Source organism: Urocampus carinirostris, chromosome 2 (genome assembly GCF_059441175.1).
Source record: "Urocampus carinirostris isolate Australia breed hairy pipefish chromosome 2, RoL_Ucar_1.0, whole genome shotgun sequence".
NCBI classification, from domain to species: Eukaryota; Metazoa; Chordata; class Actinopteri; order Syngnathiformes; family Syngnathidae; genus Urocampus; species Urocampus carinirostris.
In genome coordinates, this window is record NC_142350.1 from 51398949 (window position 1) to 51416160 (window position 17212).

General features: G+C 37.8%; 1 protein-coding gene across 1 annotated transcript in view; it reads left to right on the plus strand.

The window, feature by feature from the left end:
* The window catches only part of slc9a1a (solute carrier family 9 member A1a), a 55328-nt gene that overhangs the window by 13488 nt on the left and 24628 nt on the right, over positions 1 to 17212 (plus strand). The window contains exons 2-4 of the mRNA XM_088327034.1: positions 9140 to 9612; positions 10700 to 10950; positions 16521 to 16738. Coding sequence (XP_088183160.1) covers positions 9140 to 9612; positions 10700 to 10950; positions 16521 to 16738 — 942 coding nt within the window. The remainder of the gene's footprint in view (positions 1 to 9139; positions 9613 to 10699; positions 10951 to 16520; positions 16739 to 17212) is intronic.

A 17212-nucleotide genomic window follows, 5' to 3' on the forward strand; every position in this document is an offset into this window, starting at 1 on the left:
TCTGATTTCCAGTTGTGTTTTTTCACCCATGTCAAGCTAAGGAAAATGTTTGAGGCTGGAGACTTAGTTTGTCAGCCCCCCTGCCTTTTCTGTTCTACTTTCCTCACACCCTAAAGGGATTTATCTACAAGAACCCTCATAGGTTTGCTTTGTCCTCATCAGCCATGGATTCTAATGGGTTGTTAATTTAAATTCCCTAGTTGTAACACTGCCCATTTTGCACATCCGGTTAGGCACTCCTCTTGCACTATCGGCACTATGGTAAATACTATACGTAGCCATAATACAATACAACTTTTACTTATATCTGTACATTCAAGGAAACTGTGCGGGTCAGATGTATCGACATTTCGTTCTGTATACACGTGTACTAGAATGACAATAAAGTAGATCTGAATCTGAATCTGATAATGATATTGCTGGAAGCAATGTCCTTAATACATATTTTCATCCAGTTTGGAACTCTTAGTCTTTGTTGTTTTCAAAGACTGCACTATAAATTGTATAATTGTTTGCAATAATAGTTTTTTTTGTGTTCTTGCTTAGTTTGCTAAAACAATTCTAACTACTAATCACTTATTCATCTGTTTATTGTATTTCTTCATTGCAAAAGAGCCTATAAGATTCACTTGACTTGACTTTTAAACAGCGTCTTCATGGATTACAAGCGGCAATGGAAGAAGATGCAAACACAAATCGAGTTTAAATGGGGTTTTAAATACTAGATACGAGGAAATGTTGAGGGTGAATGTCATCATAGACCTGGATTTCCAAAGACGTACAAGTTGGCATTGGATCTAGGAGTGTTTTACCTGCAATTTTACACCCAGACGTTGTAAACTTCTTACCCGTCCAAAGACCAAATGATGACTGTTGAGCTCAGTTTTTTTTTTTTTTTTTTTTTTTTTTACTTCTTTCAGACTTCCTCAAACAAGCTAGTTATATGCTTTGAGACTTTTATACGATCCAAACTGGTCAAGGGTTTATGAGCTTGGTCTGTATATTATGTAGTTTACAGTGTCAGGGTATGAAATTGAAGGTAAAACTCCGGGATAAGATGCCATTGTTTTCCGTAAAATACAGATCTATGTTGTTTTGTTTCCTCATATCTGGTCTTCCAAACATGTAAAGTATGGAGATCAATTTGTATTTTCTTCCATTGTCGCTTGTAATCAAATATGGCGGCCGCTTAAAAAGTCTCGTGACACTCTGAAAGCTCGATATTATTCTCACTGGTTTCTCATTTACCCAGCTTTTTCAGTTTTTGAGTTTATATTACTAGTTTTGCATGTGAAAAAATATTGACTGGTTGCTACACGAGATTTTTGAACCGAACAAAAAGAACTTGCTAACTTGCTTTTAAAATCGCCTAACTCCAAATTCTATTGCTTGTTCGTTTGACAGTAATTGATGTTAGTTTCACTTATTGGCTTCCAAGTATGCCAGCCCCCACTTTTGTTTTGATTGTTTCAGTGAGCATTCGATTCCACTCCAAATTTGAGGCCTATTTTTTGCATCGCGCGTCACGGCATTGACGTTGGACATGCCAAAATAACTTGGCACCGGTTCATCATGCTTTGTGTCACTCAGGGAAATCCTGTATCCTCGTCTTCCATGAATGAGCTGCAAGAACTTTCCCTTCGATTACTCGCTTCCCTAATTAGAGTTATACTTTATCCTAAAAGATGCAGTTTATACCTTCTTTCAATACTGTACCGTTGCAGCGTTGACTTGTTTCTGCATTGTAATCACTAGCTATTTCGCAATAACATTCTTGATCTTCGTTTCCTATTGGCTCACAAATGTTGAGTACAACTTCCTTCTTGGGCAAGTTTGCTCTGTTTGGAGGCTCGTTGTTTCATTTATAGATAAGATGGCACCTTTTTTCACTTGCAGCTGGCTACTCCAAGGATAGCTTAGTTGATTGAAATGCGAAAAAGTCAGGCTAAAGACCAATACTTAAAGACTTCTTGGTAATTACATGCTAGGTTCCCAATTCAGATTTAATGTCCATGTCTTATGTAAATTTGCTTCCTGGCGTTTTCCTTTTTTATGAGGTACATTCCAAATGGGTAGATGGGTTTCTGTAATTAATAAAATGCAACCCTCTTAAAATCAGCATTTTTGTGTTAATTGAAGTACTTTTAGTTCACCAGTTTTTTGTACGATAAGATACGACATTAATTGGTTCTGAGGTTGAGCTTGCAAATTGAAATCGCTGTATGGCGGGGGATAGAAACCTATAGAAATGTGTAGCTAATGCGGTACCCTAGATAAAAACATTCAAATAAATAAATGATGCATAGTAAGTACTACTTAAACGTAATATACATATTTATGGTTAAATAACATTATAGATAAATATACTCGAAAAAATTTAGCCTTAATCAGTTGAACTGGTTGAGTGGAGATGGGACAGGGTAACGATGTAGGCATCATTTATTCCCCCCCCCCCAAAAAAAAAAAAAAAAAATTAAGATATTAGTTTGTACTGTAACTTGAACCATGCCGTTTTTGAACCCACTTGAAGCACAGCAGGCATGTATTTTCTTGGAATGGCCTTTCTCCCATCTCCCAAAAAATAACCAACGTGCCCCAGGAAGCACATTTATTTCCAACCAGCACGGTGCTGTTTACTCTGAAAGGAAATCCTGGCTCACATGACAAGTCTAGATTTTGAGTAAGTTGTTCACACCACACTCAAGTTAAGGGGTGGGAAAACGACATCCCATTCGCCATGGGTTTTAACCAGGGTTTTTAATCCGGTCCTTCGGACAAAATTTTTTTAAAAGTAGTTCAAAATAACTTTTTTTTTTTTGTGATTGTCTTGGTTATGTTTGTACGTATTTCCAAATTGTTTTATTATTATTTTAATCTAGATTTATCGCATTTTATACAGGGAAAAAACCCTTCCACATTTTGAGTTTTTTTATTGCACATTATCATCATGATTGTTATTATTATTATTATTATAATTATCATTATTATTATTACATTATCAAATGCAATGCTAAAAAAGGGGGCATACTGTCTGCCATGTACACCTGGCGCCACCTGCATTGTGCTTTTGGCATCAGGTGTGCATAGGCACTTTTTGAAGGAAATCAGTATGATGCCAATGATGTCGAGTGTTTGATAATTTTGGCGCTCTGTCGCCAAGTTTTTCACATGTAAGGGCACTGGGGAAAATGGCATGCTGCTCTTTTCTCTAAGACATGTGCTTTTAAATACAAAAAAACATCGTACGGTCTGAAAACGTTTAAGATGCCCTTCTAGGTGGATGAATACTTTTTTTTTTCTTTGCCATCATTATTCATATAACTTATAACAAAGGCAAAACAGGAGGTTTGCCAGTACTTAATTCAACATTTACTGTATGTACATTGTATTCACAACATTTAAACGTTTTCACCCACAAGTAAAGCAAAGACCTTATTTTTCACCTCCAAATCGAACGCAATTGAGTCACTTAAGTTGCCTTTTATCTCCAAGAAACAATAACAAGCAAATGCAAATTGGTCCAATACTGTGGCCACTAACATTGACGACAACAAAAAACGCCCGGAAAATGTTGGTGTTCTGCAGCCTATGGCATCAATGCCCAATTCCCCACACTTATGTGCGTGTAGATACAATATTGAGTGATCCCAAACCAATTTGATGGAGCCCTCTATCAATAAACAAATATAAAATAAAATATAACATGCCAATGTAAATGTCTGCATTTATGTTCATTCATAAATGCATGTGAGAAAATATTTTTTTTTCTCATTCATTGTCTAGGTTTCAAATTGACTCTATCAGTGAATACTAAATATTAAATCACTCATTTTTTTCCCTCCTGGCCCAGCCCCTCTGTCAACTTTTGAACCCAATGCGGCGCGCCACTCAAGACATTTGCCCCTGAGCTAGATTCTGATAGATGCTGACATTTAGATGTTTCTTATAAACTGCTGTTTAGCCTCTAGAACAAGGCAATACAAAATATGATTTGGTAAGGATTCATTCATGTGTAGTTCCCATCCCGCCCATCAAGGAAAACACATATTTCCTCTTTTCAAAGGCTGTCTTTCATCAGCACAACTCTGCTGAGTTGACGACGCTAAGCTGTGCAAGTTTTATGAAAAGACAATCCTCAGCCGCTGACACGTCCGTGTTGGAAATTCCAGTTGTGCGTTCCCCCACAGACATTGAATTGTTGGCCTCGCTCTCTCAAACAGTAATGGCGTTGTCTATCAGATGCGAATATAAACTGCTCTCTCCCCCTGCTTTGGATGTCTCGTATTCCAATAAACCATTTCTCATGCCTTGTTTGATCTCACTGTGCCGCTAAGTACGCTAGTCATCCGGCCATTAATGTTGGCCTTGTCTAAAACTGGAATGGTAAAAGCCAAGGTCTTCTCTCTTAATAGGAATCATCTTAATGTTGAAATAGTTCATATGTATATTTTTTTTCACCCATTTCTAAAGACAGAATTAGCTGTCTTTGAAATCTAAAACCATTAAGAGCAGTGAACGAGGTAACTACACATCGGTTTTTGCATTTCCATACTTTGTTACAGTAGACCCCGAGATACCACATTAATCTGTTCTGAGGTGGGCATCGAAAGGTCAAATTCCTGTATAGCTGGGTATAGAAACAAATAGCTAATGTGTTTTGAAAGACCCAGAAGCCCTGATCAAAACATATATATACACATTTAATAATGAAAATGCATTATGCACCAATTTGGCAATTAATAATTTCATATATTTTGCAGGTGATCCCTGAAAAACACATGAAATATAACTTAAATATTCACATATCTACAAAATACAATTTGTAAAATACTAAACAATTTTAGCTTTTTAACACTGAACTGATTTAAAGTTGAACAACGACACAATCTTTGAAAATGCAAAACAATACAATATAAATTAAAAATATTAACTCTTCAGTGCTATAAATACGTGATAAAATGCAAAAATAATTAACTGTTTACAATTATATTTTAACCAATTTAGACACAGTTCCTCTAAAAAACATGCAAACTATGTAAATTGAAATAAGTAAAACAAAAAGCAGAAGATCAGCAGTCTGTTGAAAGAATGAATGCACTCTCTTGGAGCAGTCAATATCATTAAAATGAGTCCATATTTGGCTAATTTTTCAGCTTTTTTTTTACATACAGTACTTTTTTCTTTCTTTTGAGTCATCAAAGTCAACAAAAACAAAACACTCTTTCGATCGCTGGATTTTTTCCTTTGAAGGTACTTTAAAAAATGAAAAGTTTGCCTTGAAAGTGCTTTAAGTGCTGTAATTAAAATTACAGTACATAATAAGAACTACATATGTGCAATATACGTACACATTCATTGGGCCTTGACCAATCCAGAACAACAAAGACAACAGACATTCAAAGGTTGTTTTACACATGCAGTAGAAGTAGCTTTGAGCACTTTCACTCTCTACTCCATTTAAAATCTTCTCCAGCATTTTTGACAACGTTAGCGTCACATGTTCATGTTAAACAGAATTCACATAAACCCATGCATATGTTTAAGGGGAAGCCATATTTTTCATATCTCGACAAGCGCATAGTTTAATTTGTCGTATAGCTTGACAAATGGTGGAAACCCCAAAAGTGTTAAACTCAACCTGGTCAGTTTCTTGCAAAGGCGGGAACCAGCCAATTATGATGAGGTTGTCAGCATCCAAATTTCCCACAGTAACTGAATACATATGACGGAGAAAATATCCTTAATCATATATAAGTAAATGTATGATAACTAATAAGAAATTGAACTTTATTCAACCGACTGTTTGGATAGAGTATCTATCATCGCCAACTACTGGCCCGGCACGCATATGACAGCGCTTTCAATATTTATGACCTTCTGTCGCGTTTGTTGAGTGATCCCTTATGTGAGCGTGTATTCTTAACCGGCTCATGTTTCTTTAAGTGTGTTAGTTTGTGATGGACGAGTCGCGCCTAATTTTAACGTACGCTCAGTAAATATAACCGGGGAAAGACTTCTCACTATGGGACTGATGTCACTGTCTTTTCGAAGGTTCATTAGCATCATTGTTATGTATTCTTCAGCACAGGAGTGATGGCGTCTATCTGGGTTGAAGGTTTTAAACAAAAAATAATGTATTTCCGCCCCTTGAAAGCCAAAATTGGGGGTGGAAAGCTGGTTAAAACTGCAGGCAAGTTAAACATGTACTTATATCCTCGTTTCAGGGCAAATAAATTATTATAAACTTATCATTTATGAGTCATTCAACTCAGTTGCACTCTTTGAAACCTCCCCAGATGGCACAAAATACTCCCAAAATCATGTGAATATTTTATTCACGTCAGAGAAGTAAGATAAAGAATGAAATTAAATGAAATGAAATGATCTGCATTTATATAGCGCTTTTCAAGTCAATGACTTCCCAAAGCGCTTTACAATGTGCTCCACATTTTCCCAATAGCGGCTATAGAACTGATAGTGTGGAAAAAATGCAACTCTCTAAGTGTTCAAACCCATTTTTGCACAAATACTGAAAATGCAATTGAAGACAACTGTTGACGGTTTTATTTGTCAGATTTTTTGGGGCCTTAAATATATTTTATTACACCATTGAATAATAATCTTAAAATGAGCACTAGTTCCTGTTAATTGTGCTTCTTTTAAGCATTTTTGGGGTTATTCTACTTTATATTAAAGAATAAAATGACAAATTAAATGCTAATTTTACATATTATTTTCCTGTGGTTATCTGAAGTTAAATAATATATTACGTTAACTTAGTATAAAATATTGTCACCAAAGAAAATAGTACATGTTATATAAGTTTTTTTTTCATTTGAAAATATTTGAAAATATATTTACATCAAGAAGTAATAAATATGCAAACTAATATGGTAACTTTAGCTAAACAAAACACCCTTTTTTATTTTTATTTATTTTATTCTTTTTTTATGCCTCCTTTTAAATATCAATGGACAGTCCCAGCAACTCTCACAAGAATCTACTACATTGAAATCTTTCCAGTATCATTTCTCACCAATCACAATTGACAAATAGGTTCAACAAAGTTAGCCACGGCTTGGAAGTGGTGAGACGAGCTTAGCAGGAATCTGACTTGATTCATTTGACGTAAGAAACGGGCATGAATGTTTGCACAAACAATGCAACAATCGAGTAAAACGAGCTGCAGCAAGCTGAGAATCAACAAGGGAGGGACCAGCTATAAAAATACGCAAATAAAAGCTCTTATTTCACTTGAGTCTTACTAGCTCTATTATTGTTTTTTCTTTTTAATTTTGAAGTTGGTGTTAAGCTTCAGTACTTACTCCCTCCCACCTAAAAAAACAACTTGCATATGAAACTTGTGATGTCATTAATTATAGAAGGATTTGTTTTGGTGCGGCGGTGCCATATGAGATGTGAAATATGAGCCCGACAGCCACCAGATAAAAGGTGGCTTTAATTACTTGGAACAAAATTGGATTTGTATGAAATGACAAATAGATTTGCATTTGGGTATTTTTCCTTTACTTTGACTTTCATTTGATTTCAGAAATAAAACTCATTAAGCTGTTTGCAAAATAAGTTTTCTGTTTGAGGTCGAGGTAATAGACCGCTGTTCCAAGGTCAGTAGACTGTTTGAAGAGGTCTTTAAAATCTTGTCTGAGTTGGGGATCAGATGGTGAAATTGCAGATACATAAACATTTTATGTATATATATATATATATATATATATATATATATGTGTGTATTTATGTATGTATATATGTGTGTGTGTGTGTGTGTGTGTGTGTGTGTGTGTGTGTGTGTAAGTATATGGTAATTAGACAATGCCTTCCGAACCCAGGTAAAACCATTAAAATAACAAAATAGTATACAGTGAAGATTACTCACGTGTAAGATGCGTGCATATGATTATGCAACATTATATCTAAATAACCTTGTAAATTAAAAATCAAACGTTATCTACCTTTGATGTGAAGTGAGCTGGTTTAGTGGAGTAGCTGTTGGATGCAAAGGAGATGAGGAGACAGATACTTTGGATTAAAAATAAAACAGATCTTCAAACTTCAACCTGCAAGGATTGTCATGCCCTTAGAAGAGTTCCTTGCTTTCATCGCCTTCTTATTCTTAACAATGGTCCCTTTAAAGGATTGGTTAATAGCCACTAGATTATAGCGAGGGTTGTCAATTGTGTGCCTTTTTCTTTTTTTCCATAATTGTAAAGATTATTTCCATGTGTATTTTATTTGCTTTTCTCTTTAGCATCACTGCGAGCTTTGGACCTGGGCCGTGGGTCGTTTGGTACCGGCTCGTAAAGAAACAAATAAAAGTTGTCTCATGTTTTGATTCTACTGTATATAACGTTTTATAGCATTTTCATACACAGGGTTTTACTGTAATCCAGCAATTATTGATCAGTCAAAAATATTTCTTACCACATTTGCACAACCCGAATATAAACCCGGATTGCAGTGGTGATAGCGCCAAATCCTAACCACTAGACCCCTAGCGTTGTATATAACATAGGAAAAGGCATTGTATTTGATCAAATGATTTTACTCATGGTACCACATTGTTGAATTTGTGTGGCCATGATTAAATTATGAACACAATATCAAAATAAACTTTTTAATGTCCTTCAAAATCCGATTCATCATCAGATACACCAAAGAGTTGTTTCCCTTGTTGTGCTTTTTCACATTTTTTCTATACATTGAAGGTCGTCTTTGTTTTCTCCATTTTATAACATTCGTCTCTGGTACCGTGCGTAACAATAGTGTGCTGATGAGATCAAATTTAAAGCCATTTCCTATTTCTTCTGATTTTATTATTGGATTGGGCTGCAAGAATATCGTCAGACATTAAATCAGTCCCTTGTACAGAGGGTTTGGGACCACAGTTTTATATGACGTTGACCAAAAGCAGACAAGCATTTAGAACTCATCATAACATGACCACTAAAAGACTTTTTGTACTTGCTAAATAATTTGTTGCTGATGTCATGTAGTGGGGAAAATGCTGCAAATAGGAGGCCAATAAACACCTTATCCCGGTGGTCTACTGTATTTATCGCATTGTATGTAGGATAACATTACTTGACTATTGCTAACACGACTCAATTTTGTTCCTCAATAGGTTTCCACCTCATCCCGCGCCTGTCCGGGATTGTGCCCGAAAGCTGCCTTCTGATCTTGGTTGGGCTTTTGGTGGGCGGGCTTATCAAACTAGCCGGCCAGAAGGTGCCGCCGGTGCTGGATTCCAACTTGTTCTTTTTCTGCCTGCTGCCACCCATCATCTTGGATGCCGGGTACTTTTTGCCTATCCGCCCCTTTATGGAGAACCTGGGCACCATCCTCATGTTCGCTGTGGTGGGCACGCTGTGGAACGCCTTCTTCATCGGCGGCCTTCTGTATGCCGTGTGCCAGATCCAACCCAACAATCCCTCAGACTTGCACTCGTTGGAGCTGCTGCCCTGCTTGCTTTTTGGATCCATCATTTCTGCCGTGGACCCTGTGGCAGTGCTGGCCGTCTTTGAGGAGATTCACATTAACGAGCTGCTGCACATTCTGGTGTTTGGCGAGTCACTGCTCAATGACGCTGTCACTGTTGTGAGTCATTTTCATTGTTTGATGCTTACTCTCCAACCAAATGCGTTTTATGACCAGAAATCCATACTTCCATCTTTTCCATTTTATTAAGTCACTCCAGAATACATGTCACATCAGGCATGAAATTCAGAATAATTCAGGAAAAAGACATACTGTGATACCTCTGTTCTCCACCTCAATCTGTTCGGGATGAGTGTTTGACCACAAAGTTAGTACCCAAAACATTTTTTACAATACAAAGTAATGCTATTTATTTTTTATATGTTCCTACGGATTCTAAAACACCCCAAATATGAACAAAACGTGTACATAAACAACCATGAATACTCAAAATATCAGTAAATCCTGTACCTTAACAATCCAAATTATTTAAATGTCTAAATAATAAGGATGGATAAATTTAAGCTATAAATATAAAGCAATTTGAAACATTTTAGTATACCTTGCAGACACTTGCGACCTTTTGTTGTTTTTCTCAATCGTAACCTTCAACCTAACGCGTGTTGTCTAACGATCTCTCAAAATTATGATACCCCTCTGGGAAAGAATAGCCAAGATGGCTGCTTAGCTCACCCGCCCCATTATTTGGCTGTGTTCAAGTTTAAGTTTAGATTTTTGAGGGTATCACTTCATATCAGTCTTATATAAGTTTGTATAAGACAGATATTGGGCCTAATGTACACCAAGTAAATACATGCAATTTCAAATTTAAATGACGATCAATTAATAAAAATGGCCAAAAATAAAATAAAAACTGTCTAAATTATATGCTTACATGGCACAACTGAGAATGTGACTTGTACGTTAACATAACATATTAAGAGCTATTCTGATAATCATTTTATAAACAACAGACTAAAAAGTTGACCAAAACTTCCGACATGTTTTTTATCGTCAACATTTTGCTGACAAATCAGCTAGCCGCCAATGCTAGAGTCCGTGTCAGTGATGCTAGCTTCAAATGCTAGTTTTCTGGTACTTTAAATTGCCTTGAACTCCCCCCTCCCAAAAAAAGAATAAATTCATCGCCCAGACCCAGCGGCACCCCTTAATGTTCTACTTTTGTGTTTTTGTATATTTCTTGTAGGTGCTCTACCATCTTTTCGAGGAGTATTCCGGTGTAGGCACGGTGACTGTCTTAGACGGCGTGCTGGGTGTCATCTCCTTCTTTGTGGTAGCACTAGGGGGGGTTCTTGTGGGTGCCATCTATGGCATCCTAGCGGCCTTCACATCACGCTTCACCTCGCACACCCGCGTCATTGAGCCGCTCTTCGTCTTCGTCTACAGCTACATGGCCTATCTATCAGCCGAGATGTTCCACCTGTCCGGCATTATGGCGTAAGTTTCGTGCCTGATGATACAATTAATAAAAAATTGGTAATGTTGAGTTGGAAACCTCTGGATCCTTTGAGAGTTCCTTCATTTAGGTTGTGGCACATTGTAGATGCACCAACTGTGCTCGCTTGTGCATGTGGAATAGTCCAGCTGTTTTAGGGACATTTGTTGTCGTATCCATGTGAGCATGGATCTTGATCATCCCAATGCTACCTTGATGTCTTGCGCATAATATGACCTTACCAAAGCCAAGAAAAAAAAATTCAATTTTGTTGAACTTATTGTTATGGAAAACCAAAATGGCCAACTTTAATAAAAATAAAAACTTATTGTTAAGTCATGTTTATTTGTATAGGCCTTAATCACAAGAAGTCTCAAAGGGCTGGGCAGACCAGAGTTCCTAGGACTGCTTCAAATTCTTGAAAATGCTTGAATTTTAATTTTGTGTTGTTCAAGGTTTGCAAAGAGTTTGCATTTGGGGTAAAGTGCTTGTCAATGCTTGAAATTCTTACTATGTCTATTGGCAGCCTGACTTGATAGACTATGCATTACATGAAGAAATATAGAGTCTTAGAAGAATTGACTATCTTTGGGTTGCTCCCACATTAAATACATCGTTGGTGTTTGATATTAATGATAACGACAATTAATTGATACTAATTAATATTCACAATAAAGTGTATTATTTCTCCTTCAAACGGTACTCAAGGAATTGGAAAATTGGCTTTGAAAGTCCTTAACTCTTACACTGCCATAATATATTGATACGTTTTTAAAAACATTGTCCCTGAATGCCAAAAAATTTAAATACGTTTATTCCTTTTAAAAAAAAAATGTATTCCATATGTTACGTGAATTTGGAAGGCCTGTGTAGATTTTTCTGTGTTAGTTATTTCAATTAAAGAAAAACAATAAGACAAAAACAAACATTGAAATATGATGCATATTAATTTTTTTGTCCACCTAACTCTAGATTTAAACGGGGTCAGTTTGACTGGTGTTGAATAACTACTCGCGTCTGAAACAGGAAATGAATGCCTTGTTGTTGAATTTATGCATTCCTTGTATTTAGTCATGCTTTTCTTTTCATGGTCTAATGGGGAGCAAGTCATTGTTCAAAGATGAATAGTAATATAAAAAAACAATAGACTTTGGGTTATGGCATCCTTCGCTTACGATAGTTTCACATTGGGATGTGGAAATCATCAAATACTTCAAAAAATCAAAATCAAATCAAAATTTAAACTTTCTGTAATGTTTCTGTCTGCTATTGGTCAATGTCATATGAGATGCTGGTCTGCTATTAGTTTCTGTCATGACATCATGAAGATCCAGATAAGACATTGCGGGAACTCACCGCCACAATGACTTGGACTACAATCAGTTAAGAATCTGCTGCGCTTCGTAAAAGCTTTGCGAATTAGTATGATACAATTCTGTATTTTTTTCTGTATTTATCCGCAATGGTTCTCAAGACTTCAGCAGTGATGCGAAAGGAAAAGCAAGAACATAACCATGGGAACGAAGCTCGCAAATATTAAGAAATATGTAGAAGGCACACATATCATTACTCTTGCTATGGAACGTGGTCGTAACCAATTGACGAATCGGGACGATTATTAAAAAAGAGGAGGCAATTAAAGCAACAATGTCTTCTCATGGTATGCCCATCCTCGCAAGCAAACTGTGTGAAATCAGTTTTGATGTCAATCCGCTGTCTCCGGCCTCCTCTGGATCCACCCTCTAACTCAACTGTACCAGTTCATGTCACGTCACTCTTAAAGCTAATTAATTAGAATCTTACTTAACCATATACATGTTTATTACATACTGTATAAGTAGTACTTGTATTAAAAATTTACACACACACATTTATATATAATATATATATATAAATTTTATATGGGGTACTAGGGGTTTTGAGCTAATAACCACATGTTTCTATCCCCTGCATACGACAATTCAACCCTCTATCCCCACCTTAGAATGGATTAATTCTGCATCCTGAGGGTCTCCTCATCAATAAAACTTGGATTTGAGATGTGAATATAAACCTAATGAAAAATATTAATGAAAATAAGAGCTTCAAGTTTCCACTTATAAAAAGGTCTCTTTCAATGGCACCATAACAGGATACCTTTCCTACTGGAGGATTTAGTAAAAGGGCCGACATGTGGAGGAGGAATAATATGATATAATGTCTCCCCCACGGTGTCACGGCCGCTGTCTGATGCTAAGCTCCAAGGACGTTCTTATCCTCTTTTCCTTTTTGCAGCACCTGGATTTATCTCTTTAAAAGGGACACACTATCAATTTAAATCCCTCTTCAAAAGATGGCAAGCAGCTGCAGAGACCTATCAGAAAGGACTGGATAGTTTGATGGATTTTATTTTATTTTTGACACCTCACTTTTGACATAGCACAACTCAAAAGGAAAAATGGCCTGCAAAGGACGGGAATGGCCTTGTTGTGGAACTCGAGATGAGTAACCGGCGCCCTCGTTTAGCAATGGAGTGGATTACACGTGTATTAATTATAGTGGCAAGGGGGTGTTCCCTCCTGTAGGTGATTTAAAAGACCAGTGTAGTGCTATAACTTTGAGCAAGGCTTGGGCAAACGACAGCCCGCGGGCCACATGCGGCCTGTCGAGCCTTTTTTTTCTGTCCCAGCCAATGAAAATGCGGCCGCAGGTCCAATGAAATGTCTTATTAGGTCGATCATCAAACTGCGGCCTTGGATATCCCGGTGCCAGGTGCACATATGGACACCCTTATATTTGAACATGGTGTTCGTTATGAACAAGCCGTGACAGGCACAGAAGTCAAATAACGAAACACCAATTTGGTTTGGATCAGGGTGGCCGTTCCTCCCAATCAGGTCCCTCCAAGTCTCACTGTCGTTGCCCTCGTGAGCGTGGAAGTCCCCCAAAAGTATGAGGGAGTCCCTAGGGGGCAGGCTCTCAAGCACACCTTCCAAGGACTCCAAGAAAGGGTACATCTTCTGAACTGCAGTTTGCTGCATAAGCACAAACAACAGTCAGAATCCGTACCCCTCCCGAATCCAGAGAGAGGCTACTCTGTCGTCTGCCTGGGTGAACCCCCACATACAGGTGCTGAGTGGTAATGCAACTCGTATGTCCACACCGGCTCTGCGCCTCTCCACAAGCAAATCCAGAGTGGAAGAGAATCCAACCCTGATCGAGAGGACTCGTGCCAGAGCCCAAGCTGTGTGTGGAGGTGAGTCCGACTATATCTAGTCTGAACCTCTCAACCTCACACACTAACTCAGGCTACTTCCCAACCAGAGAGATAACATTCCATGTCCCAAAAGCCAGTTTCTGTTGCCGGGGATCTGTGCGCCAAGGGCTCCTCCTTGGCTGCTACCCAGCTCTCTACACACCTGACACCTTTGGACCCTCCCAGTGGTGAGCCCATGGGTAGGGGACCCACGTCCTCCCTTTGGGCTGTGCCCAGCCGGACCCTCTGAGCGAAGTCCCGGGCACCGGGCGCTCGCCAGCGGACCCCACCTCCAGACCTTGCTCATGTGTGGGAATAGTGAACCAAATATTTTTGTTGTCATAAGGGTCTATGACCTGTGTTTTGTCTGGCCAGATCCTACCAGGGGCTTAACCGCCCAGACAACATAGTTCCGTTGGGAAACACAAACTCCTCCACCACTGTGAGTTAACAGATCACAGAGGAGTGATTTTCCTCTTTGTTATTAAAAGGATGTAGTTATAAGGATTGAACAGGGTTAAAATAGGCTCAGTCAACCGCTAAACAATCAGTCTTGTATAATGGCACTGAGTGACTATACAGTACTGAGTATTGGCCAATATTTAAAACAATATTGGAAGAATATACAGTATATTGAAAAAAATATGACAATGATTTTTCATGCTAGTTAGAAATCAAATGACTTAGTAAATCGTCCTGGTGAGCTACTTTATTTTCAGAATCGGTCTGCAGGTGTTCTTAGGGGGTTACCTGGTATCGTTAGTGACCCCATGTCTTAAAGTGACATTTGAATAAGCTAAGGCTGGTTTTATATTAATTTAGTTTATACTAGAATGCTAATTCGGCTGCTGGCATTAGATACTATACCGCAGGGGTGGCGAACCAGTTTGACACAAAGAGCCACACCACGCACTGACCTGCCATGACAGACAGACATACAAACACACACAATTAAAAACATATTATTTCCCATAACACACTCCTCTCCTTACTTTACAACAAGTATTGTACTTGTGTTGATTTGTAGGAACGTGTCCACCCTCAATACACACACAAAAATACTAAACATGAAACAAGGCAAAGAGCCGCATTCTTATTGGCCAAGAGCCGCATGCGGCTCTAAAGCAAGTTGTTCACCACCCCTGCTATAGTGGCTAGTATTGCAAACTCGGCCGCTAACATTAGCCACCAAAGTCAAATACTGGCGTAAGTGACTGAGACGCTAATAATACTATTAGGCTGGGTTAGCGATGCTAGTTGTTAGCATTGGCCATTGGAGCTAAAAAGTGAACAAAACTAATAAAGCTTGTCTTTTGCAGGAATGAGATTTTATAGCAATGGACCTTTTCACCTTTCACAAATTTGCAGCATGAAACCATTTTGAAAGCGTAGAAATAAAAAAAGTTAACATGCACGCTACTTTAGTTGAGTTTATTTGTTTTGCCAGGTTTGCTTCTTATAACATAGGTTCAAAATATAACATTATAGGTGTGTATAAAATATAAAATGTATATAACTGGCGTACCAGAAATTCCAGATAACAGAGTGCACCTGATTAAAAGCCGCATGCACAAATTCTATAACTAAACTGAGTTTTGTCTTTGTATAAGCTGCACCGGATTTTAAGACGCTGGCTTAAGCGGACATAAAAAATAATTTCTTGCATTTCAAGCTTGGTTGTATACCATGAGTCGTTAACATCGCTTGTTGTTGATTTATTTGACCATTGAAGAACAAAACCACACATTTACTACTGGCCCAAAAGAAATGCAAAACTGAGCCCTATATTTCTGGATGACATCGCCAGGGCGACCATACTGTATATAATAATGCCAGATTGTTACACAGAAGTGTCATTTTGTGGTGAGATTGGTGGTTACTGTGGTAATGGATTTATTTGCTTTTGCTTGTTATTGTTTCTCAAGGATTAAATAAAACTAAAGCCACCTGACATTGGTTGAATGTAGTGTTTTTGTTCGATAACTTCCACTGCTGTTCAATTCAGATAAATATTGAATAAAGTAATATCACTCCTCCTGGTTTTTGCTCCTGGAATGTATTATATGAATAATGTTGACAAACATATGGACTAGTTTCTTCCCAAATGTTTCCACACATCACCGCTGTGTTTCATATTTAGAGCACATACATCTCTGTAAGCAGCAGTTAGCTGTTTTTCTCCTCTTATGTCTGGGCAAAATGTTTTGCCTGCCATGAAAAAAAAAAAAAAAGCCACACTGTATTTAAAGCCGCAGTGTTTAAAATGTAGCCAAAAAGAAGCGGCCTGTAGTCCAGAATTTTCTGTAGTTTCTAACGACGCTCTCTTTTGCTCCCTAGGTTGATAGCGTGTGGGGCGGTGATGCGACCGTACGTGGAGGCCAACATCTCTCACAAGTCCCACACAACCATCAAGTACTTCTTGAAGATGTGGAGCAGTGTGAGCGAGACTCTCATCTTTATATTTCTTGGCGTAGCCACTGTGGACGGCCAGCACAACTGGAACTGGACCTTTGTCACTGTCACTGTGGTTCTGTGCCTGGTGGCGCGGGTTATTGGTAGGTTGGCATTCGATAAATTCAACGGGAAATGTCAACTGTCTCTTATATAGGGCTGCAACTAACGACTGTTTTAATAGTCGACTAGTCACTGACAATTAAAACAATAATTAAAATGAATAATTATCTGATTATTTGACCAAAGTTAATTTCATTATGTGAAAAATGACTATAAACACAAGAAAATGGTGCAAAGAAAAATACATCTTTTACTGAACATCATTTGGATCTGTATAAAAATTAGATAGAAATGCACCATGTAAAACCAATTAGATGCAGTGCTCGGTTGATAGAGCGATCCATCCATAGATAAACCTTTATTTTTTAAGGACAAGCAAATTAATAATAAGTCAAAACAAGGTAATCATTATCCCCATAAAGAACAAGAACAAGCTCATTACAGTAAATAAAACGAACATGTGATTTTTTTTTAGTCACATTTGATGGTCATACACAAAGTATTTTCTAAAAGTA